Raw genomic sequence first — 26,874 nt, forward strand, 5'->3', positions numbered from 1 at the left:
TTTCAATGTATTAAAGTATTAAACTTTTGCAATTATTTTTTAAAAACACTATTTCAAAACATTATTTACTTGTTATCATTTATTTTTTTAATCTATAATTTAAATTAAAATACTATTCAAATATTTAATAGTTTGAGTTTCAAAGTTCTTTTAAAGTAAACTAAAATTTTCAAAAAAAGGTTTAGTTTTTGTTCTTAGTAGAAAAATTATGCATTTGTTTTAAAATAAAAGGTGATTATTATTATTATTATTAAACTAATATTAATGTATTGTGATTTCAAAGTATGTTTATTTCCAATAATTTCAGAAGTTTCAAAATGTTAAATTGTCAAACTATAAATACACTGTGAATTTAAAATAATTTCCGATAATTTCAAAATTTTCATGCTTTATAATTGTCAAACTGTAAATGTATTGTGATTTTAAAATGTATTTATTTTCTATAGTTTTAGAATTTTCCAACTGTAATCTGTCACCATTTTGTCTCCATTTTTTGTTAAACTTTCTTAGGCTTTTAAAAAAATTTAATATTATTGAATATTTCAATATGTAATATTTTAATATTTCTTGAAAAAATTACAAAAAGTTTAATTTAAAAACATCAAACATTTGAAAGATGTCGATCTTCATTAAAATATAATTTTGAAATACGGGAAAAACTTGAAAAATATTTTTCGATGTCTTCCTTTTATTAGTTGAAGGTAAAAAGCTGAATTCAGAAAGTCATTTTTACACAGTTAAAGGATTTAAAGTTATATTTTTATAAAACTTTATCTCTAATTTTTTAAATAAAATTTATCAGATTATCAAAAACTAATATTTAATTTATTAAAATTACTACAATTAAAGAGGAATTTAACATTATTTAAGACATTGAGCGTTTGAAAACTGTTAATCAGCGTTTTATGTTTTATTTTGAAATATTATGTTAAATTTTTTTAAATATTTGCTGAAGCATTTTTTTTCTTTCATTAGAGGTCATATTTTTGTGTGAATAATTTAAAAATGCTCCATTGGTTTTTGTAGCTTACCAAAAAGGCTTGAAACATATTTTAATCGTAACTAATATTCGATGCATTGTCATAACGTGTACATAGAAGCAGGATAATATTCGTGATAAATTTCACGAAAAAATGTAAAACATAAACTTTTATATGGGTAAGAAGGTATCTCTGCTTTATATTTATTAAATACCATTCAATAAAAATTGTTATGATTTCTCGAATTTATATCATGTTAAAATATTTGATAAACTAAATCAAAAAATAATTTACAAATTGTAAATTTACTTCAAAAAATTAGATTTTCATAGTGCTTGATCGCTATTTTTTACCAAACTTTCTTGATTAATGAAAAGTAAAGTAAATATTCAATTTATTAAATTTCCTTAAATTAAAAATTTCAAAAGTTATGTTTAGAAATTTCTGAGAAAATTTTTAAAATATTTACCGATGACTTCTTTTTCTTCCGCTGAAGGTAAAAAGTTGAAGGTTTTGAGTACTCTCGAGAAAGTTGTTCGATATATAAATACCAACCACCCTCAGCCATCCCCAGAGATTCCATTATATTTCTTCGAAAATCTCAGAGTGCCCCATTGATTGCATTCACCACGCATCTTGCGCGCGCTTTTTCAGCCCTTATGCGCCCCATATAAGAGCCCCGGTCATGCATCACCTATTCTTCTCTTTTACTTTTCATACCAGCTTTTTTTCTGCATCTGTTTTTAAATCGTTTGGTATTCCTTTCAAGCAGACGATATTCACTCAGCCGTGCAAATAATCCGTTTTATGGGCGCAATCAAATAGATGAAGATACGTTTTATGACGTTAAATGCCTTTATTAGACGCCAAAAATATTGATAAAGACATTTCGCGTCGATTGAGAGAGCAAAAGATTTGTCCAGCTTTTTCAACCAATAGAGAAATCACTTTTATTCTATTGGAGAAGAAGCACGAATTTCTGTGATTTATATATGAGAAACACAATAAGATCAGAAATGTAGGGTTAGGCCCATTGATAAATACTTCTGAGATATTAAAAGAGCAGGACAGCTCTTTCAAAAAATTATAATAGATTTTTCAGGAAGGCTTTCAGATCTGATGTAAAGTAGCAAAAAATATCTGTTTGCAATATTTCTTCCTATATTGTCAAAGGTTAAACTTAAAAGCTTTTTTTAAATGAAAAATATCAATAAAAACCACTTTTATGTATGTATTAAAACCTATTGCTATCTACGGTATCCAAAATAGCTGAAGCGGTTGAAAACCAAGAACGGTTTTATTAAATTCCCATATTTTGAATCTTGATTGAAAGCAATATCGTTAAGAGGCGGAATAAAAGTCAAATATTGGATTATTTTCTGCTTTTTTTCAACTTCTAAAACATCATTATGCATCCTAAAAGATTAACGGAAAAAAAGTAAGATACTAAAGAAAGGCGAAAAAAATGCACAATATATGCTTATTTTCTTGCTTTTTTTACACTTCTATAAAATCATTATGCATTCTAAAATATGTAACAGTAAAAGCATGTAAGGGATTTTCGAAACTTTCTTTTAATCCAAACTATTAAAAGTTATTTATTTTTACATTTTCTTGTGGCTAGTTATTGTTCCACAATTAAAGTTAGGCCTATGCAAAAGGTGAATAACTTTTTAAAAAAATTAACGCTGTAATAATACATATCAAATTTTTAAAGCAGAAAAATTTCAAATTTCAAAATAAGAAAATTATAGGCTTTAATTTATACAATGAAACTATAATAAGAATGAAATAGAAGCATTACGTGCTTAAATCAAAACATGCGACGAAATTAACAACGCGCAAATTAAATAAGCTCAAAACTATTTCCTTGATTTTTTAAAAAATATTTTTACATTGTGAAATATAAGTAAGCCTAAAGAATTATAGTTATCCTACAGTGAGTTGAAATTTTTATAATATAATGAAGATTTCATACTGAGAAAAATATACATAAATATTTTGAACATTTTTTTTAAAAGTAAGAATGCGAAAAAAAGTAGGTTTTTTCCTGAGATTTTTGTAGCTAATGCAAAAGGTATGAGGCAGGATTTTATCATTATTAATAATCCAATAGTTTTGGAAATGTTTATGAAAATAAATTTTACAAAAAGTTTCTACCAGCGAATAAACAGAATATAAATTCCAATATCATCTATTCAGGGAAACCAAGCGCATAACATTAAATATAAAAAATGTCCTAACATCTTTTCACACAAGAATTTATTTAAATAATTTAAACATACACTAATTATTTGTCAAGTTTACGGAACCCGATAGACACAAACTTCTTCACCAATAAGCAGCAGATTGGTATAAACTTATTCAATTATTATTTAACTACACCCTTTCAAGTTTATAAGAACGCTCTGTTTATTGTTAACTTGAAAAAAAATATTCATAATCATAATCATTCACACAATTTTTAAAGTTTTGTCAACAGTGATGCAGATAGGTATTAGACCACTGTTCTTACAGTGTAAATAAAATTCACTTTAAGTCATTAAATACACATACTATGCAACTTTTTGATCTAAACTTCTTTAAACAAATTGTGCTCCATAGCACAATTTCTTTTTATTTTCGTCTTATATGCATAATTTTATCTTTCAAAGATGTGTGTTTACTTCAAAATTAATATTTTTGTTGAATAATAAGATAAAAAATATCGTGTTTAACTTTTACGATAAATCTATGCTAATAAAAAGGAAACTTATTATTTTAAAATTACAAATTGTACATAACAATATGATAAATCTGTAAAATTAATTTCAGAATGATAACATTGTATCATAAAAGTGTGTGTAATAAAACAGTGAAGCGGGCTTAATTAATAATCACCAGTCCTTATAAGTTAGATTGTAAAAATTAATTTGAATATTAAAATTAAAATTCCTAAGCTGTAAGGAATTTCTTTGAAAAAAGAGGTTAAATAAAATTTTGTTTAAATGTTAATTTACTATATTTAAATAAAACAGTCAAATAATTATAAATAAGATGATATTCAAACTGCTAACTGTAAGAAAAACCGTTTATTAACTGCTACCTAATACGGCAATAACACCTAATACGGTTAAACAACCAGAGTTTTCAAGACCAATCTAGGCTCCCCTAATCAAGTCACTTAGTTCATTGCAGCTGAGTACGCAATATAGCCTAGAGGCTAATCCTGTCAATCTCATGACCATCAGAAAGGAAGTTCGAGTCCCAGCGTTGACACCACAATATTTCCCCTTGATAAAGCGCAACTAAATCACAACCAATGCACGAATTAGAATCGAGAAGCCTATCTCCAATGCCCATTTAAATTTCTCTTTTTTGTTTTTGAAACCATGCTATTTGTAAACGGTTAAAAAGACCGTACTGCTTTGTATTCATGCTTTTTAAACTATAATAATTGTAAGCGTTTCAAACCCGTAAGGGTGAAAAATGTTCTTTACCATAAACTTTACTGTTAATTAGAGGGACAGACTGATACCGGTTATTTTACCATAATTTTAGAATGAAAATTTTAACAGTGCATATGTAATTTATTTTTCGAAATATTAAGAAATAAGGATATATTAATAGAAATATTAGAAAATAGGTCTATATTTGTTTAAATATTTTAAACATTTTATATACAACATTTGCCAATGTTGTTTCGTAATTTACTAGATTAATTTGTTAATTTTTTAATAATGGAAACATACATTAAAAACAATTATATACAATAGCTTTAAATTTGCAAAACACGCTTACATTAGAATAACGAAATTCCACACTCAAAACCAACAAACGAGAAAAATTCTATTAATTGTCATTGCCAAGGAGAAATATTGGCCTCTTTAAATCCGATAAAATGTAATTTTGGCTGTAAAACACGAATAACCCATTCCGAAAGACGCCAAATCGAAATGAGATAATTTCAAGCAATCGCAACTCTATTCGAAACACGAAACGATAGATGTTCATACATCGTAAAAATTATAGAGGAGACATCGTTTTAACGTTTTATTTATCAGAAAAAAAACGTTTGGATGTGAAGTCAAACGTTCACTTACTCCCAACTTATTGAGCATAAAAATGACTTTAACAATGCAGAACTATGACTTCTTACAACCATAAGGAATTAATTCCCTTTTCAACAACTTTCATGATAATACAGTAAAATAATGTAAGTACCACATCACCGAGGAATATTGGTTCTCTTATAACAAGTACTTAAGGTAACTGTTATTTATATCTTAAAATATTTAATTCCTTATCATTTACTTTACATAAAAAAGTTTGTAAATTCAATTAATTATTTTTTTATTTAGTTTTAATTTAGTGATGTGAAGCTGTTTATTATGATATAATTTGTGCATAATTTGTATTCTAATATAATTTGTTCTGTAATATAATTTGTATTGTAATATAATTCATAATATTTTTTTTCTCATTAACCGCTGTAACAATTTTGGGGTCTAATATTTTAATAAGTATTAAAAAGAGTACTAAAAGGTTTTATGGTTAAAGCATACAGTAATTATCAAGTATGCCATGAAACTGTATAAAAAAGTACCTTTTTTTAGTGTACTTGAGTTTGAGTGAAAATGGGAATTAACTGCAACCAATTCCTAGAATTGTTTCAATAGTTATAAATTGTAAGTATTTATTTTCAGCTTTGTTCATATAAATATATATCTGAGAAAAACTATTTGCACAAATTTAGGAAATACTGATATAATATTAGGAGATTATTTAGGAAATATAATCAAATTATTTTAATTTTTAGTTTTTACTTCATTGTTTAAATTTTTAATCTGGTTTATATTTTATGTAATGATTACGCCACTGACTTTAATTTCATCTTAAATGTGAGACAAAAGATATTAAATAATAGAAATAGAAATTTTTTGTTTGGTTCGTTTCAAGACTGCAAATTTTAAAATAATTTTGATCATATTTTGCTTGTGTGCGTGTGTTTTTTTTTAATTCTCAAATTAGTGATAACAGAGTTAGATGCATAATTTTTTTCTTTTGTGGTTAAAATGATTTTGATTTTTCGAGTCAGTTTCAATTATAGAAATCACTTATTTTTGATCAACTCATATTTGATTCAGCATGTCTAATTAGTGAGTTGTATAATAAAATATTTCATAATTTCGTTACACTGCATCATTAAAAGTAAATTGTATTTTAATCCCTCGCCACAGGAAAGTAAAGTGAGTTCATTCAAAGATTTCAAAACGGCAGAAACTTAAGGCGAATATTATTTGATACGATGCTGTATCCTTAGCAGATACAATAAGTGTTTCGAGCAATGAGTGTCTAACTAAGAGCATGAAGATCAAATATATATATATATATATATATATATATATATATATATATATATATATATATATATATATATATATATATATATATATATATATATATATATATATATATATATATAAATATATATATATAAATATATATATATATATATATATAAATATAAATATAAATATAAATATAAATATATATATATATATATATATATATATATATATATATATATATATATATATATATATATATATATATATATATATATATATATATATATATATATATATATATATATATATATATATATATATATATATATATATATATATATATATATATATATATATATATATATATATATATATATATATATATAAGTTTCATTTAATGCGCTTAAGCTGCAAGTAAACAGAACTCATTAGATATGTTCAAAATGAAGAATAAAACAAAGAAAAATAATAGACAAATGAAAAAAAAAGGGGGGGGGGAAATAATAAGTAAAAAAATAACAGACAACAGTTTAAAAAAAAAAGGATTAAATTTTATTTAAAGAAACCGGAAAAAAAACCAAAAAAAAAAGATATAATCTTTTCTTCAGCCCACTCGATTATATCCGCAAAACAGAGTGCTTTCTGATATTGTATCAATAAAGCCGAAGCAAAATGTATTAATGCAATAGTGTGAGGAGCACTCAAAAATTTTTTTATAAAAATAACAACAAATAAAATAGATCACAAAAAGTAAAAATAAGTAACATGTAAAAACAGAAAATAAAATAAAAGAAAAAGAAAAACCATTAAAAAGGGGACTATAAAGCGAGTAGCAAAATCAGATCAACTTACACGGACAGAAAATTTTTCAAGAATGATTTAAAAATGTTTTCGCAGAAAGATTGCCAGATTACAAAATATGAAAACAAAAGATGAAAACAAAAGCGCAAATTGAGTGTAACAAGAGGGTTGAGAGAATGAGGGAGAATGAGGAATTAAATAAATAAAAAATAAAATGAAGAATATACTTTTTTTTAAAGAACTATCGTCGTGGATCCGTAAGTTAACGAAAGTGAATACTGAATACACATAATATTCATTATAACATTCGTAAAAGCTGCATGAAAATTGCTGTTATTTATGGCATACATTGTTTAAAAATATTTGTTTTGCTTACAATTTTCTGTTGTTCCCCCAATTGAATCACACCTTGAGTAAATCTTAAGTGAAAAGCGGAACAATCGCATAATCAGTAAGCAAATCCCTCACATCAAAATTACCTCATTAATTTATACTCATTTATTTTATTTCATTTATTAATTTTTTGTTTACCAGGCAGTGAGTTTTAAAATTTGCGTTACGTAAAAATGTTACGTTGAATATTGAGTTTCAATAGAACTTAAAATTAATAAATGAATAAATAAACAAAACAAGCTGCAAGCTTGCAAGAAAAGAATCTAACTCAGTCATGAAAAAAGGAATATTCGATTTGGATGCTTAAGAAGCTCTAACATAAATTTTGGTAAGTTTAATGTACAAATGGACGCTTGTTTTGGGACTCATAGTATCAATGTTAGCAGATAAATTATAAACTAGAACTTAAATTATACTTCTGTCTGTATGTTTTTTTTTATCGCATTGCAATTTATTCTTATAACAAATAAATACTTTAATTTTTGTATAAGGTAAGGTTGGATAACAAGGAATATAATTCAAAGGAAATGCAATTCAAAGGCGAGAAGATATTATTAAATAAATAAATAAAAACATTTTAATAATAAATAACAAACAATGGCACTAATTTACAAGTAAAATGTTCTACAGGCGGATAAATGCAGGATTATTCACAATTCCCTCCTGGTAGGAATTGGACTATCGCATTGATGTATGCCGTGTGACCAAGGGTTCACACATAGAACACCTGTAACGTATGTAAGAAAAACTTGAATAGTTTCGGAATAATATCATATGTTTCTTTTTTTTTTTTCCTATTCGTCTTCTTTTTTTTACTATAACGGTTCGAAACCCCGGAGGGAATTATGAATAACTCTGTACTTTAACTCTTGCGCATGCAAAACATAATAAGTAAAATCTTCATTAAGGGCGAAAAATGATTTATTTTAACTATCATTTTGAAGCTGGCACACTCTCATATAATTACTAAAACTGGTACTCTTTAGTTTACTTAATTGTGTATTTCGTAAAATATTAATAATAATAATGATAATAAAACGAAACACTTAAAAAACATTTGATTTAATGGTCATTATGCAACATACTAAGATGTAATATTAAAGGTTCGAGGAATTGAACTTGAATATTTTTTTTTTCAATTTAAGCAGAAAGTATCATACACAAAACATCATTTGTGTCAATTGTCTTTTTAAAAAGATGGTTCATTTTTCCAAATAAAGATAAAATGGTAGTCTGTAAAGAATTTTTTTTTATCTGAACACCAAAAACGGCGGCATCTACATTACGCCAAAGTGGTGTTTCCCTAAATGTTCTGAGGATAGTTGTCTGAAGACTGATGTCGGCAGATGTCTGAGGACCAATGTCGTGAAACACCTAGAACATTATTTTACACTGCTTTGTGTAAAGAAGCAATTACCATATTTGTTACTCAGTAAAGTTCGAAAAAACAAAAAGATATGATACACATAAGAATCAGAAAAATAACTTTTACGATGAAATCTGAAGTAAAAATCATAAGTTCAGGATGCATACATGCACTATTTCTAATAAAATTACTTTTTTTAATCTAATTCACATGCAACACAGACGAAATATTTATAACGTGAATTCAAATATAACTGAAGTGAATGTTATAAAATTATTTTATTTATTGACAGATTTATGCAAATTTTATGAGAACATATATATCTTTCTTAAATTACTTAAGACATACCTGCATTTCAAAACAGACAAAACATCTTAGTGGTGAGTAGTTTGCTAAATCAATCCAACAAGGAGATAAAAAGTACTCAAATAATCAGCTGCAATCAATATTTTTCATCAATCTTTAAAAGGAATTGAAATTTGCTTCGCATTCTCAGTTAAATTTGAAAAACCGTAAGATTTATGAATTATTGGTGTTAAGATTAAACTACACCTTTTGAAGTGTGTAAGAAAGCTCGATTGGGTAATTAAATTAAGCAGTCGTACTCGCTTGAAATGAAGTAATCACAATAATCTCACAAGTTTTAGAGATGTTAACACAAAATCCAGATAGATATTACAACACAGTTTTCACAGTGTAGCCCAAGTGCTTCATTATAAGAATTTATTTTTAGAAAACAACATAGTTCTGTGCATAATAAAGCAATAATATAAATATTTCTACTTCAATACGAAATCAAAGCACGGTGCTTTTTAATGCTCAAGTGGTAGGTAAGAGAAAAAAATATCCACTTGATATAAACAAATATGCACTAACACTATCATTTTCACAGGTGTTCTTCATATATAGACCACTAGTTGTGATTAGGCATTAATGGGTTAAGGTTAATCTTTCGAATCATTGAGCGTGATACGTCATCTTTGGGCGTGAAAATCCATTCTTGAGATCAGAAGTTATTAAGTTATACCGTTTTTAATTTCGCTCACTCTACATAACCATTGAATTCAAACTTTCAAAATACTATATCCCGGATAAAAATTGCTACCACTCGTTGCGTTAGTAAATATTTTTGTTATGATATAAGCTTCAATGGAGCATCATTGTTTAATTTAATTTTCCCATTTTGTAGCAATAGAACCTGTTGTCACCGATATTATCTTAAAATCTATCTCTGTTGAATATGATTGTTTAACGTGCATCTCTAACTAATTTGAAGTTTAATTTTCTTTCAGCTGTACAATTTGACTTTAAATTGGTATAATTGCGTTGAACTGCGATTTAACTTGCGTTAACATATAACGGACAGAATATTAATAACATTAACAGAGACAAAACCACTCATTTCAAAATTCGGTTATCAGTGTTGTTGTTGTCGTATGTTATTAAAGCAAGGGTGCAAGCTTCTTCTTGCTTTCTAGTGGCGCCATCTGTGGCCGAGAATTCGACTTCCGCCACACATCGAAGTCACAACCTGTTTATAGAGTGGACCCATTCATACATTCATTCCTCCACAGATCGTAATTTTGATCTGAATTAGGTTATCAGTGTAAAAAAGATTATTAAATTTGCATTGAAATTACTTTTAGAAATATTTGTAATTAATATCTACATTTTTATTGAATAATATGTTATCTCAAGGTCTCATAATACCTCAAGGGGAAAAAAGCATAATACATAATATAAATTATTTTAATTTATAACTATTTTTCCTTTTTGATGTATAATCTCTGCCTTCCTGCTAGGTTGATAAAAAAATATTATTCTTGAGAATTTCGTTGTATACTTAATAAATACAAAAAACGCATCATTATATCGTGGTCTGGTTGACCGAGTGCGGTTTATTGCAGTTCTTCTGAGTCTAAACTGATTTCTTGTTAGTTTTATTGAAAATACAGTCCATGAAAATGATTTTTTATCGATACCTGCCTCAATTTTGCTGTTTCGAGAGATGATGTTAAATACTCACATTAGAAAGCATTAAATTTAATATATGAGTCGGTTGATCGTTGATCGCAATAAAATAAGCTGCTGTGGTTTGCATTCAGTGAGCACGAAGAACAAAATGGAGAAAAAAAAATGTTTGAAGAATAAAAATAAAAAAAAGAAAGAAATATAAGAAAAAAATAAGAAATGAGATGTTGCTTATCTTAACATCCCAAATTTATTATTACATGAATGCCAATAACATGGGGGATTTTATTTAAATACTTAAAGTAGCAATAAGCGTTTTGCTCAACCATTCAATTTTTGATTAAATTTATTTGATTCACAACGTTTTTGATAACCGTTATTAATAGATAACTTAAGCAATTAAGATCTGATATTGTACGCTAACGTTTTTTAACTCTGGCAAAATCAAACAAATTAATGTCCTCATAATTCTTTTTCGCTTCCACATTAAAGACTGTAGGGAGTTAATGCCTACGTTATTTATATAATTAGCTCAAAAAATTAGCTTTATATAAAATGAATTGAAGGAAATGAAATTGAATAAATGAAATTGAAGGAAGCTTTAGACTTAAAAATTCATCATTGAGTCAATCAGTGCTAATCTAGACAAAAGTCAAACATATTAACTTACACTATCTTATTCTATCTTTGTTTCATTTTGTAATGAAAAAAAAATGTCTGTAATCTTTGTTTATGTTTGTCGATATGTTTATGAATATATTGTTTATTCTAAGACTGAAAAAATGAATAAACAAATTAATAGCTAAATAAAGTAAATAAAAAATACTAACAATTTGTTTCATATTAGTCGCAAACATATCTTAATTATCAAAATTGTGAAATATTCATCAATAATATATTAAGCTAATAAACTTTACAAACATAAAAGAATTACAAAATCTCGTTTCATATAGGCTTTTTGTCATATACCAGCTCCATAATTTTACTATTTCTAATTTTGGCTGTTTTAAATATATTAAATATATTCCAAAAACTAATAATTTAAATTATTTAACAAAAAATATTAAACTATTAAATTTTACAGACTTGAAAATAGACAAACCCTTCTTTAGATTAGCCTTTTTCATATATCAGCCCTATGTTAAGCTATTACATGTTACAAACCCACACACACACATACACAAACACACCAAAAAAAATAGTAATAAAAAAAATAATAAAACTTTGCTTTATATTAGTTTTAAAAATTGCATAAATAAAAAGTAACAAATTAATTGATTGTTATTTAGGCTAAATTTGACATATTCCAAAATTTAATACCTTTAAATATTCATCAATAATATATTAAGTTACTAAATCATATCAAGGTATAAAAAATTACAGAAGTTTGTTCCTAAAGTCCTAAATTATTTCTGCAATTTAGGCTGTATTAAACATATTCCAAGTTTGAATAGTTTAAAAAATTAAATATTTAAAAATATTAAATCTTGCTAAAATTTCTTGTTTTAAATTTGCTCTAAACATATTCCAAGTTTGAATAGTTTAAAATATAAAACATTTAAAAATATTAAATCTTGCAACAACAAGAAAAGGCACTTGTCTAAAATTAGATCTAAACATTGACTTGAATTTCGATAAATTTTAGTTTGTGCTGCATTTCAAAGATTTACACATTCAAAGATTTAATATCTTTAAATAGTCATCAATGCTAACTTTAATAATGAGTTACAATACAGCTATAATTAATAATAATAAATTCAAATTTTAAGCTTTTAAATCTTGCAGAAATAAAAATAACAAAACCTTCAAACAAAAATTGCAATAAACAAAACCTTCTTTCATATTAGCACCTAATTTTGAACGATTGTAATAATGCTATATTTTACATATTCCAAGATAAAACAGTTTAAAATACTCATCAATGGATAAACTGAACTCTTCAAACATTATTTACAACGTTATTATTCGTTGCTCAAAAGTTTTGCAAAAAATTAAGATTATCTAATCTATATTTTGTTAAACTTGTATATTTTCATCGTTGTATCTTTTTATTTTTTAAGTAAATAAAAATATTTTTTATAGTTTTGTAATGAGTGTGATGTATTTCATACGCCAAGTAAAAATATCTGGTAAAATTACCGTATTGTATTGGAATGATATTTCCGTTTTTTTTTAAAATAAAAATTAAAAAAAAAAAGAGATTTTGTTTAATAGAGCCATAATATGCGATGTTTAAATCATTCATTTTATAACTTTTCAGCTCATATGGTAACTGTTTACTGAAAATTTTGCTTTTCAAAATTCTAGTTCTTATTACCACACATTTGACATTTAATAAAAAATGCATAGCTGAAAAGTAATTTTAACCGAATAAATGGTTTTTATGCCATGCCCTGAGGTATCGATAAAATTTCCAAATTTTACTCCATTTACCAAATTTTATCAGATATTATTATTTACCAAAATCATTATCAAAGCACTCTAGTAAAAATTATCGAGCTTTTTGGTATCCTTATAGAGCTAGAAACACCGCAAATTTTATCATTTCCTGATACTAAGTGTACTACTATGTATGTTGTCCACAATGTAAAAATTACCAGCATTACAATGTGTTGTGCTTAAAGGCAAAATATGAAATAGAATCATTATTATTTACTTTAGCTTGACATTATATACAATGAAAAATGCTCTTTTACTAAATTATAATAGTATGGTTTGGCGGATATAAATCATGGAGAAAGCATGATTTTTCTTCTCATTTTCTATCTGTGTGGGGAAAAACCGTGTTGATGAACAGAAAAAAAAAATAAAGGAATAAGAAAAAAATAAAAAAATAGAAATTTTTTTCGTCAATGAATCAATATTTTTCCTTACTGGCACAATTGATAACAATAAATAACATCTGATTAATAAATATAAATCTACTTGTTACACCAACTATAATTCATACCAGTATTTTCACAGCAGAATTTTTCACTTTTTTTCCTTACTTCCACATTTTCAGATTTAACAGTGATGCAGTCAGTGATGCAGTTTTACTGTGTTTGTCTAGTTCATTTTAGCAAAAACGTCATTTAAGTGAGCGTCATTTAATATTTTCAGTTACCATGACAACAATTCGTTATTTTTACTTATTTATTTATTTTTCATACCTTTTTTCCTCTTTAAAAAAAAAAAAAAAAAAAAAAAAAAAAAACAGTTTAATTTGCCAAACGATATCATAAACTCCTTCGTGAAATATACTTGAAAAATACCGTTGAAACAATATGTAAAACCCTGTAGGGGGGAGGGGTTTCTAATCTGCTCATTTATACTTACAAGGGGAGGGGTGGTATAAACGATGCTTACGTAAGACCTTAATATCCCCTTACTTTCAAACATTTTTTTAAATATAATTAAATAAGTAAAAAAACTTTTTAACTATAAGTAAAAGTAAAATTTGAAAAAAGAAGTAAATTAAAAATTTGAGAAAAAGTTACTCCAATAATTTTCAAAATTATATATAGAATATTAAAAAGCAAATTTTTTTTGGTGCTAAAATACATATTTTACTTGAGTTTAATTCTAAAATTTCAAAAATTAAACTGCTACAGTAAAAGTCGAAGTTAAACGAAATACGTGTGTTTGCGATTTTTATACGTAAACATGGGAAAGATTTGCATTCTTTATTTTTTTTATTTATTTATTTTTGCTGATAATGAATTAGCCAATCAGCTTCAAGGTAAAAAAAAAAAAAAGAAGAAAAAAAATTTAAATAATATTTATAATATGGCTGTAAATAACATCTTTTAATTTATAACAGGGCTGTAAATATTGCCATTTTATTTTTATTGTTTTAATTGATGCAATGGTTTCAGATTAAACACCTAAACAATCTCAAATATCGAGAAAGGTTTGAAAACAGAAGATCATTTAAAAAAAAAAAAATTAAAAAAAAAAAAAACATACCATTAAATGTTTCCTGAATGCATTGACGAAAAAATTTAGAACTACCATCGTAACTTACAGCGGCAACAACATAACGATAAATAAGATTATTTACTCCTTTGAAACATTTCAGTGGGGATAAAAAATATTACATACTTTCCCTATTATAGGTCTTCCTATTGGATCCCATAAAAAATAGCCCCTCCTTCTTTGGGGAATAAAATCATCATAAGTACTCAGTGTAAACCAATGAATGATCGAAACTCGCTTCAGCTCTTCTAAACTAACCAATGAGAAGGAAAAGAGTTTACCTCATTTAAATATGTAGTATTAGAAAAGATTACTTTCAATTAAACTACTTGAATTATAGTTTATCTTTTCATTTCTTCAATATTGACGGTTATAATTTATTAAAATTTTTATTTAAAAAATATTTTTGGCCTTGGGTAAAATATTAAAGTAAATGCCAGACAATAAATTTTGTCAAAACGTAGTGTTTCACTTATTGGAATAACGAGTAATATTAACATAAAATATCGATAAACCAAAAAATTCCACCCTGTTATGAAAACAACGAGGTAGGGAAAAATTTAAGGTCATTTAAAGCTGCAAATTTAATCCTGAAATACCCTCTAAATTTATTTTTGTTCGCCGTTACCGAATAGTTATGTTATTCAGCTTATAAACATTTTTTTTCTTCTTTTTCTTTAAAAAAAAATTTTAATAAATAAATAAAGGGGATAACTCCCCACAGTTTCCTTATAAGGTTATTTATTTTCTCTGATTTAATGCATTGATCGTATAAAAATTTTCGAAATTTTTTTCTCTGAAAAATTCGATTATCGTTTCACACATTACGTTTATGAAATTTTTAATTTATAAACTGAGCCACCAATTTAATGATTTGTTTAGTTTCCGATTCAATGGTTCATCAATATGCTGATTCACTAGCTCTTCAAATTATTTCACTATTTCAGTCAAATTAAGCACTATTTCTGTCGGAAGCCAATTCTCCATATTTTAATTCGTTGATCTTTTCTTACTTTATTCACTCGCTATATCAAGAATCATCTTAGACACACTGATGCAAGTTCATCGTTACTCTTCACGATAATCATATGAGTATATGTTTTATACTTATACTATAAGTATAAATTTTTGGGAGCATTTTTTTTAGAAATTTATTTTGAATTATGGTTATGGTGCAAGTGGTGCAGGTTGAGGCGTAGTGGGAGCATAACATAGGGCATCATCCTAAGGCCCCATAACTTTGTTAATTACACCAAAATCATCGCAGATGCAAAATTATAACCGTTTTCTGTAAGGTAAATTTGGGTAGAAAATTAATTTCTGTTAATCTATGTTCATTTCATGATCGATAATTTACTGATTTCTAATATTTTTCCATGCAATGTAAATAAACTACTTTTTTAATGTAAACGTTAAAAAATATCAATTATCAGTCTTTTGGTTATAATTCCATAAATGAAAGTATATGCAATTACATTTAGACTAGTGCGCCCGACACTTACCATAACACATAAATGAAATTTATATAGATAATTTAACATTTTGAATTCTTAAAGCTAATATAAATGCTAAAAATATAATAAATGTTAATTACAATAATTCTAATACAATAATAGTTACAATAATTGCACTATTTTTTCTATTATATCGGGATTAAATAAGAATTTTTTTGTATATTTGAATCAAATAAATATTATCTAAATTATACTAACCGAATACACTGTAGAAAATTGCGATGTAACGCTACCATTTTTGGTGTTAAGAATAGAACTGTAATTATTGTGCAAAGAATTTATATAAAATTGACGAAATAATTATTATTTGAAGGAATAAGGGAGAATATATTACTTAAAATGTGCTTGTTTTTTAAATGAAATGTTTTTGCAATGAAGCCATAAACTGATTTTAATGCGCATGAAGATATGTGTTTTGAGTAAATAAATAATAATAAAAAAATGATTAACAAAATAAGTAAAGCTATAAAAAAATAAAAAGTATATAAAAACGGGGACTACATGCACTGAAAGAAATTTTAGTAGACCTCAACATCAAAAATGGTGGCAAATATGCACAAAATGTTTTTACAATGTGCATTTGACGAAACCTTAATAAGCAGATCAAATGCAAAAGTTTCTAACTGCATTTTAAGACAATATTAAATACACGACTAAATCATTCTTTATCTCAGTTTCAATACGCTCTTAAAAATATTGATTCAACGTTCAACCATATTATCGGTACCTTAAACTAATACGGTTAAAATTTGCTGCAATCTTAATAAGGTGTTAAATTGAACCAAATTTCTGCTTGGGCCGGGATAGTCTGGTTGGTAAGGCGTTCAGACCATGGCCAAGGGGTTCTCAGTTCAATCCCCATCGGCCAAAGACCCCAAATGGTAACTGGTGCAAGTTAAATATGTCGGATCGTAAAGTCCTCCATGTCCCCTTAATGAATCATACCTCTGGGGTACTGAATTGGAGACTGATCGTTCTCTGGTTGGTCAAAAATTACGATCTATGGATGAATAAATGAATGTATGAATAGGCCCGCTCTATAAACGGGCAGCGATGTGTGTGTGTGTGGCTGAAGTTGTATTATTGGACATAGATGGCGCCACTGAAAAACACGAAACACACCCTCTGTCTCAAATTCGCTTGGTTTCACCAAGCAGGCTTGCTAGTATAGGCAATTGCGTTAGAAACAACAACAACAAATTTCTGTTTACGTTGAAACAAAGTGTGGATTAATCAGGTTTAAGAAATACGATAATATGGTTCACTATTGAGTTAGGAAAGGTATTATTAAGGTTAATCATATTAAGGTGGATACAAATTTAAACCATATTTATGATTCAACACACACGAAATTTCTAACCGTTTTATGGTTGAAATTGCTGTTGCTTAGCATTGAAAATAAATTAATAAATTTTATCGAAGCAGTATCTAAGTAGCATACATAACACCAAATTTATTTTATAGCACTTTATTCATCATCTCCCATCTTGATAAAAACAAACGTTGGTTTTGCATCTTAAACTGTCTCAATCATTTTCTTTAAATTTTACCATAATTCAATAATAGCAGGCATAATGTTCAATAATAACAATATTCTTTTTCGGTACTGCCATTTTTAAATGAAGTTATTTATTATTTTTTTCTTCAATAGGTTTATTGCTGGAAGCCAGATTCGGGCAGCTGTTTGATGCAGTTTTCATAAATAGTTTCCTGTTTCTTCACTTGCATGCCACTACTTCGTAATAAAAGTTCAAAACATTTTATTACCTTCCTAAAAGTGAAATAGTGTTTCTAATGTTCGTAGATTTACTGCTTTGTTAAGATAAAAACGAGACTATTTGTTATGCAAATACACTGAGGAAAAATAAGTATGGTCGAAATTATCAGAATATGGTAAAATTTACTGTGTTTCTGACCCTATAAGAACACCAAAAGACACTGTAATTTTAAACGAAGAACTGTGGTAATGATTGTGGTAAAATTAACTTAATAAAACCAATAAAGTCAATAAAATATGATTTAATAAAGTGGGATAAAATTTTGTAAATGTGGTAAAATTTGATAAATTTTTCATGCTACCTTAGATTAGAGCATGGTATAGAAACCATTCATTCGGTTAAATTTACTTTTCAATTTTGAATTTTTTACTAAATGTGGAGTAAAAAGAACTTAACAGTTTCGAAAACTAGAATTTTCGGTAGACCGTTACCTTACGAAGGGTATAACTACCATATATTTGGTTAACTAGAATTATGTTTTTTGTTCTTTTTTTTTTTACCAAAAATGTTATTACCATACAGTACGGTAATTTTTACCAGAATTTCCATCTCGATAAGCAAACTTCTCTCTAAGACAAAGTAATAAAGACAGTTTTGATCAAAAGAAATACTAAGAAAATAAAGAGCATTAATAAGTTTTATTTACTGGGCATAAGCTGCAAGTATATAGAACTCATAAATTAAGTTCAAAACATAAAGAAAAAATGGAAAAAATTTAAGATTAATGAAAAGAGATGAAGAGAAAAGAAGATAAGAAGGAGAAAAAATTATTAAAATAAAATATTTAAAAAGATAAATATTTGAAAATTTTTTAAAAAAATTTAAAAAAATATTTTATAAACTCATAAATTAAGTTCAAAACATAAAGAAAAAATGGAAAAAATTTAAGATTAATGAAAAGAGATGAAGAGAAAAGAAGATAAGAAGGAGAAAAAATTATTAAAATAAAATATTTAAAAAGATAAATATTTGATTTTTTTAAAAAATATTATATAAACTCATAAATTAAGTTCAAAATTTAAAGAAAAAAATGGAAAAAATTTAAGATTAATGAAAAGAGATGAAGAGAAAAGAAGATAAGAAGGAGAAAAAATTATTAAAATAAAATATTTAAAAAGATAAATATTTGAAAATTTTTTAAAAAAATTTAAAAAAATATTTTATAAACTCATAAATTAAGTTCAAAACATAAAGAAAAAATGGAAAAAATTTAAGATTAATGAAAAGAGATGAAGAGAAAAGAAGATAAGAAGGAGAAAAAATTATTAAAATAAAATATTTAAAAAGATAAATATTTGAAAATTTTTTAAAAAAATTTTAAAAAAATATTATAGTAAAATAATATTAAAAAGCCAGAAAACGAAACAAAAAATAAAGAGATAGAATCTCTTCATCAATTCACACAATTATATCAGCGAAAAGAAGTGCCTTCTAATATTGTATCAATACAAAATATGTCAATACAAAATATGTCAATACAATAGTGTGTGAAGCACTAAAAAATTTTTTTTTGAAACGAAGAAGAACACATTAAGTAGAAAAATATATCACGTAAGAAACAAAATAAAATGTAAAGAAAAAATAGAACAAAACACAAACCCAAATCTATACAGCGAGTAGCGAATTCGAATGTACGGGAAACTTTCAAAAATAATTAAAAATATTTTCGAAATAAGATTGCCGGATTTTAAAATATGAAAGCAGATGCGCAAATCGAGCTAAAAGCGTAAATAGAGGCATTTTGTATTTAGAGGTAACTAACAAATCAAACGCGCTTCAGTACTTCAGTATGGGCCAAAAAAAACCAATGTATAAAAATTAATTAACAATTAAATAAATTAAATAACAATGAATAAAGTCTTATAAATATATAAAGATTTTAATTCAGCAATGTTAACGTGTAATATTGTTACTGATTTTCATTTAAATTTTGTTATTGTTATTAAACGCGATCACATTTATTTTAACAAATAAAAACCACTGAATCACTTTAATATGATATTTCGCTTGTAAAATTTCTCAATTTATCTGTTGATCAAATACTTCGTAAAACTTATCCAAATTCAGCGATATATATTGCTTCAAGAAATTAATTATTTATAATTTTTCAAGCTTTCTTTTATTTTTTCAATCAGAGAAACAACGTTTTATGTTTCAGGGTGTTAGGTAAATCATTAATATAAAACAAGTTTCGCTTTTCAGTCGGAAATGATACAATTTAAGAATGAGTACCCGAGGCGTTTCTTTTAGTGATGATGTTAATTTATTAGAAAAACTCCATTTAGAAGAGCACATAGTCACGTGACAACTCTTGAACAAAAAAAATAAGGTTCGCAAATGCATACATGGAAAAAAATGAATGTTGGAAATTCATGAAATTTGCTCCTTTTTTTGACGAAATGATTTATGGGAATGCTCTAAGCAAACCCTTTGTCAAATTGAAGAAATTACTCTAATTACTTGTTTGGGTACACGTGTTTATTTAAAACTATTAGGCTTAAATTTTCACACACATTTAAATATTCTCGATTTATTTATAAATCCAATCGATTTAAAAATTCAGTTGATTTAATTCGTCTCTATAGATTTAAAAACTCTGCATGAAGTGAAATATGAATGAAGAAATGAAGTTTTTTGTTTTTATCAGCACTCAAATCCAACAAACCTGACTAATCGGCGAGTAACTAACCCCTAATATCTTCTTTTATACTACTTAATCGGTTTTAAAACCAAGTAAAAAAATGACGGAGAAATTCTAAAATTCACTAAGACTGAGATGATTTATATAATTTTTCTAAAAAAGAAGCTCAGAGGCCATTTAAAAAAAGGGTCTCAGGAATTTTTCTCTATTTATCAGTATTTTTAAAGAGAAAATGAAAACTGAGGTGAAAAATTGTCTGATTGTGTTAAAAATCTGCAGCGTTCTTTACTGAGTTGGAGTATTTCTACCACTGGATTTCCCGTTAATCGTTTTTGGTTGTAATTTCAAAGTATCAAAAAATTAATTAGTTAAAAAAAATAAATAAATAACTCTATAATAATAACAATAATAATTTGTATACTTTATTCATATAGGGTTCACTTTGAAGACAAACCCTTATCTATCTTCCCTTTTTTCCAGGTAAAATTTCTGGAAAAATTCCGGTAAAGTGACCGTACTGTATAGTAATGATATTTTTATCAGAAAAAAAACTCATAATTCTGCGCAATAAAGTCAAAATATAATGTTTTAATCAGTAATTATGTCATTTTTTCGTTTATATGTTAACGATTTTCCAGAAATTCTAGTTTTCAAAATTGCAACTCTTATCACAACTCATTTAGTAAAAAATACAAAGAGCAAATTTAACCGAATAAGTGGTTTATGTGCCATTCTCTATGGTATAATCAAATAATCAAATTTTAATACATTTATCAAATTTTATCACATTATTATAAAACCATATCTTATTGTAAATTTTATCGAAATGATTACCAAAGTGCTTTGGTAAAAATTGAGGTTTTCGGTGTTTCCATTAAGCCAAAGACACAATAAATTTTGCCATATTCTGGTAGTTCTGACCATACTTTTTTTACAGTGTAGAAAACATAAATGATATTTGGTTTGAAACCAATTTGTTTAACAATATATTTTGGGTTTATGGAATAAAAAACAAACAAGCTGTTTTTAAAATATGTGTAACTGACATACCTTATATCTTCTGTGTTGCAGAAAGCAAAGCTTACAGGCACAATAAAGAGCAACCATTGGAACTGACTGAATTTGCAGAAAATTGCGAAAAAGAAATTTTGCATTGTTGCCTCGGGGTAAGAAAAAATATTTTTCCACCCCAGGTATCCGCCCACCTAGAAGAGAAACCAATCCTCTAAGTGTTGGGGCTATCGATAAGTTACAAAATTCCTGTATCACATTAAACATTCAATACTGGTAGCCATTTCCCCCACATAAATAAAATTACAGATAACGCTTGGCTCATCCCAATAAATTTAAGTGCCTCTTTTAGAGGTAAGGAATTTCTTGTAAAACGTCTGCTCACAATCACGTTTAATTTAAACATTTACAAAAAATTCTGAATTCAACTACTTTAACGTAAATTTAATAATAATGCCCTTTGTTTCGCGCGTAAATAATAAAATAAAATTTACAAAAAGATTTAAAAAAAGAAGTAAAAAAAGATTTTTTTTTTAATTATGTGTAAATTTACCTTTTCGTAAATGAAGCTCTATGCTTTATTGATAAAAGGAAGCAGAAAGTTGAAATTTATAAACAATATCGTATTGGTGATGAAATTTTAGTGCTTCTGCATAATTATACGAAATGGTGGCCACATATATATTTTAATTTTAAGAATTTTGAAACTATATACTAAAACGGTGTACAACGGAATAAAAATTTTTAAGGTTAAGCAGTATTGTGAGGTTAATAAAAATTAAATATTTGTACAGACATTTGAAAAATAAATAAGTTCTTTTTACGGAATTTTACGAAATACCTATAAAGCCAACGATGCCAGCCGATGTTAAAGAAGAAAATAAAATAAAATAAAATAATTTTTTTACAAGCACTGCTTCCAAATTTTTCCATTTTCGATCGCTTTTATTATAAACGCATTTGAAAAACAAAAATAAAAATAATGGAATATTTATTAAGATAATAATGCTGCAAATTAAAAAAAAAAAGCATTTTTTCTTTTTCTGTTAAAAGAAAATTAACCTCTAGGAATCGAACCATGGATCACGGAAACAGCAGTTTGCACTTTGAACCCTACCACGAACTAAACCTTGGCTGTTTTACCCAATTCAAGCTTTATAAGTCATTTCCGAGGTTCTGCATAAGTTGCACAATGGAACAATATTCTATTCTATTGGGAGTCTCCTAATTTGTCTGTAATTTTGTTTGGTATGATAGCATGAACAATTAGTATATATCAGACCAAGTTTCAAAATTATAGGTTAATATTAAGAGGATACATATATATATATATATATATATATATATATATATATATATATATATATCCTCTTATCCTTTTTCTTGTTGACTCGCCGCTTTTTGAGTGGTTATTTTCAGGTCTAATTCTAAACGTTCTAAAAATAAATTTTCCATCTTTGCATTTTTTTTTCTGCATCAAAAATTGAACAATTCATAAGAGATGAAATTCACGAGAGCTGATTCATAAAAGATGTTTTACTGGCACTTTTCAATTTATATAATAAATAAGGAAAAAATCATCTTCTTGTTGATTGGAGAAATCGAGTTTGTATATTTTTATGATTCCGCCTCAAGTTTTAAGTGAAAAAGGTGTCAACAAGCAATATTTTAAAGTCATTAATGTCTAACGTCCTATTTTAAGGACCAGTTTATTTTTAGAACAGAAGAAAATTAATGAAAGTGGCTTAGTTATTTCTTTATTATCTCTGATGTTAGTTCAATAAACTAAAAGCTCATTTCAGAAAATCAAGATTATTCGTAAATTTAGGACAAAGCTCATTACATGCATCCCAAATAATACTAACGACTTAATTTTTACACAGTGGAACATATTATGATGGTACAAATGTTATGTATTAAATGTATTAAGATGATCCAAATATTTTGCTTAACTAACATAAATATTAAAAAATAAAAATATATTACAATCGTTATTCACAAGTTAAAAAAGTGTCATTTCTGAAAATAATGATATACGGTACTAATGAAATAACTAAACTGGTGCTTGACTGATATTACTCATTTTTTTTTCTCCATTAAGGTTATTTTCTCATTATTACAACATTACGTTTAACAGTAATAGGTTCAATAAATGTGAAAATTCATGTACTCTTGCCGTATTACTAAAATTTTATTAATATTTTGGCACTAGTGAAATTAGATGTCTCTTTCATAACAAAAAAAATACATATTTTTCTACAACTAAATTTATTTCATTTGGAATCGCTATTCCAGTAAACAAAGGGGATATCTGAAAAAAAAGAAGAAAAAAAATAGCAATTGAATAACTGTAAAAGAAAAATTCAGCATTAAAAATTTTCATACTTCTAGTTTTCATATTAGTATTTTTTTTCTCCTTATTACTGAATAGGTTTGCTTGGAAACAATATATAGGTATTCCGGTTAAATAAGTGTAAATTTTTTTTTATTGATGATATTCTTTTCACTACTTATTTCAATATTATTTGTTTCAGAGTAAGTAAATGCTATTTTAAATGCTTAATGGCTTATAAAAACGTTTTCATCGGCTTTAATGTATTATAAGAGGAAATTATACAAGCTCTCAATTTATAATTTTCCTTACACGTGTATAAAACATAATTTAATATAAAAAATATAAATAACTTAATATTACAAAAATCTTTAAAATCTCTAAAATCAGGATGGTTCAATATGGAAAAATTAGAAAAAATATTAATGAAATATTATAAAATATATTATAAAAATATATTAAAATCATCATCATTATAAAACTTTTTGATTTGTGATATTCAAGGAAATGCATAGAATACTTGAGCCTAAATCTGTAAAATATATTGGTATATTTATATTTCGTCGGTATTTTGATATTTCATTTTAAATTTCTCAAGTTTTGAATTTTGCATATAGTCCTCTCACCATTCAAATTTCAAAATGTTTTAATTCTTTCTTCTGCTGTCGGCAGTTAAAATTTTTCCAGAATTCCATTTGTTCTCAAATAAAAAAAGATTTTTATAGTTATGGGTAACTACCATAGTTCATTTTTTAAAGTTAAACATCAGATTTTTATAGTTTGTTTTGAATTTGTCAAAATAACTTTACATTTTTATGTCAACGAGAACACAAATATTTGTCGATGTCATTCAAGGGATTTGTAACGAAAGTTAAAAGAAAATAGCTGATGACAATCGAGAGATTGCCATCATAGTGTTTATAATTCGAATTTAAAAAAAATTAATTTAATCTTAAATTTTACAGCATATATCAACTACTCACTTCTAAATTTTAACCAAATTGCACTGAGTAAAAAAGTATGGCCATTATTAACCGTATTTTGATACTATAAATTTTTATACTATAGCACATTTCTAATAGGTTTAACGAATTACATATCATTTATATGAATTCAAATTTATTTTAATGACTTAGTATTTACTAAAAAGATGTAATTTTTTTTAAAAAAAGAGTTGTTATATGGATTTGAATGATTGTTTTGAATTCTTAGAATTTTGTGCATTTGCAAGGTACCTAAGTTAGTAGCGAGAGCACCGAGCTTGGTTTGCGAAGCAAACCATACAAGATTGCGTTGCAATTTTTGGGGATTGGCGAGCGTTAGGAAAGCAGGGGGCGCAGCCGACTAGTAATATGTATTTTTCGTGTTGAATATCCAAAGACAAATAAAACAATTAATATTAATAAAACAATTAATTAAAAAATATGATTAAACCAAATAATTCAAACAATTAATTAACAAAACATATAATTTAACAATAAATATTATTGAAACAAATATAAATTAGTTCGAAGTTAAGTTTTTCTCTCCCTCTCTAAAGTTACTTTTAAGTGCCGCTTTATTTTATATGTTCGGCATTAAATAGCTCAAATAAATACATTAAATAGCTTGGGCTAAGGAGACAGCATTTCAGTTTTCATGTACCTTTTTAGATGATCGTAAACATGAGTGTTGTACTTAATGTATTTCATAATTACTCTAAGCGTAAAGATTAAACAATTTTATGGAACTAAGCCATCTGTCTTAAAAAATATCGTTGCTAACTTCAGTTTTAAAATTTGTTGTCTGAGAGACGCATGTTGTCTGTTTTTGCAAGTTTTGGATTGTTTGAAATAACTGCTGAGTTTAATATTTTTATTTAGAAGTGGCAGTAAGAGTTTTTGCATTATTATTTTGAATTAAGAATTTTTTTTATAAATGGTTATAATTTCTTTTTCAGAACTCATGTTTTTTGAAAGGATATCCCTGTTTGTTCTTATACATAAAAGGGTGTTCAGATTCTATTTTTACAGGTAGGAAGATTTTCTTAAGTTGTATATTTGTAAATTTGGATTACCTTTTAGTGAATGAGTATAAAAATACCAAAAATATGTTCAGGAACTATCTTTTTTCAATGGAAATTAATGGAATTAAATTATTCAGGGACAAAAATAGCGTGTTCTTAAATAATAAATATTGAGTCTTATAGCGGTACAAATGTGATCAATGCTTTAAAATTTCGATTTGTTGTATGTTCCTTTCTTCATTTTAAATCTACGAATTTTTAGTTTAGCTCTTGTTCTTTCTTTTTAAATCAAAAGATGATAATGATTACTTGTTAATAAATGAAGTTTGAAATAACTTATCCTTACAGAAGTTCCTCGCCATGTCAAATCTTAAATTTGCTTTATTGTTGTTGTTTTTTTTGTGCTATTGTTCGTTTTTAAATTTCACAATACTTTTATTAATAACAATTTACTAATAAACGAAATAGGTAATGATGCATTAAAACAAAAGCCCTCATGTTGGCAAAGTTTTAATTTGCTATTTGTTCTTTTGCTTTTTTCTTAGATCACAATAATTATAATAAATAATTGCTAATAAATGAAATATGGTATAACTTATCTTTACAGAAGTTCCTCACCATGTCAAACCTTAAATTTACTTTACTACTAATATTTTTTGTTTTATTGCTTACCTTTAAATCCATAATGCTTAAAATAATAATAATAATAAATTAACAAATAAATTTGATCATGCATTGGTTCTTGCAAACAATGCCATCATGCATCGGTTCGGAATGCGAAAAGTTTACTTAACT

General features: G+C 26.1%; 1 protein-coding gene across 2 annotated transcripts in view; it reads right to left on the reverse strand.

Annotated features, from left to right (window-relative positions):
- LOC107457060 (uncharacterized) overlaps positions 1–21,865 on the reverse strand; it is a 97,978-nt gene extending 76,113 nt beyond the window's left edge. The window contains exon 1 of one of the 2 annotated variants that reach the window (XM_087153906.1): positions 21,782–21,865. In XM_087153906.1, the coding sequence (XP_087010032.1) occupies positions 21,782–21,838 (57 nt within the window). In that variant the 5' untranslated portion in view covers positions 21,839–21,865. Of the gene's footprint in view, positions 1–14,789; positions 14,909–21,781 lie in introns of those variants that run through there. The other variant, XM_087153907.1, reaches the window with a different exon arrangement.
- Between the last annotated feature and the right edge of the window lie 5,009 nt (positions 21,866–26,874).

The sequence above is a fragment of the Parasteatoda tepidariorum genome, chromosome 10, assembly GCF_982258835.1.
Source record: "Parasteatoda tepidariorum strain Cologne lab strain chromosome 10, Ptep-v5.0, whole genome shotgun sequence".
NCBI classification, from domain to species: Eukaryota; Metazoa; Arthropoda; class Arachnida; order Araneae; family Theridiidae; genus Parasteatoda; species Parasteatoda tepidariorum.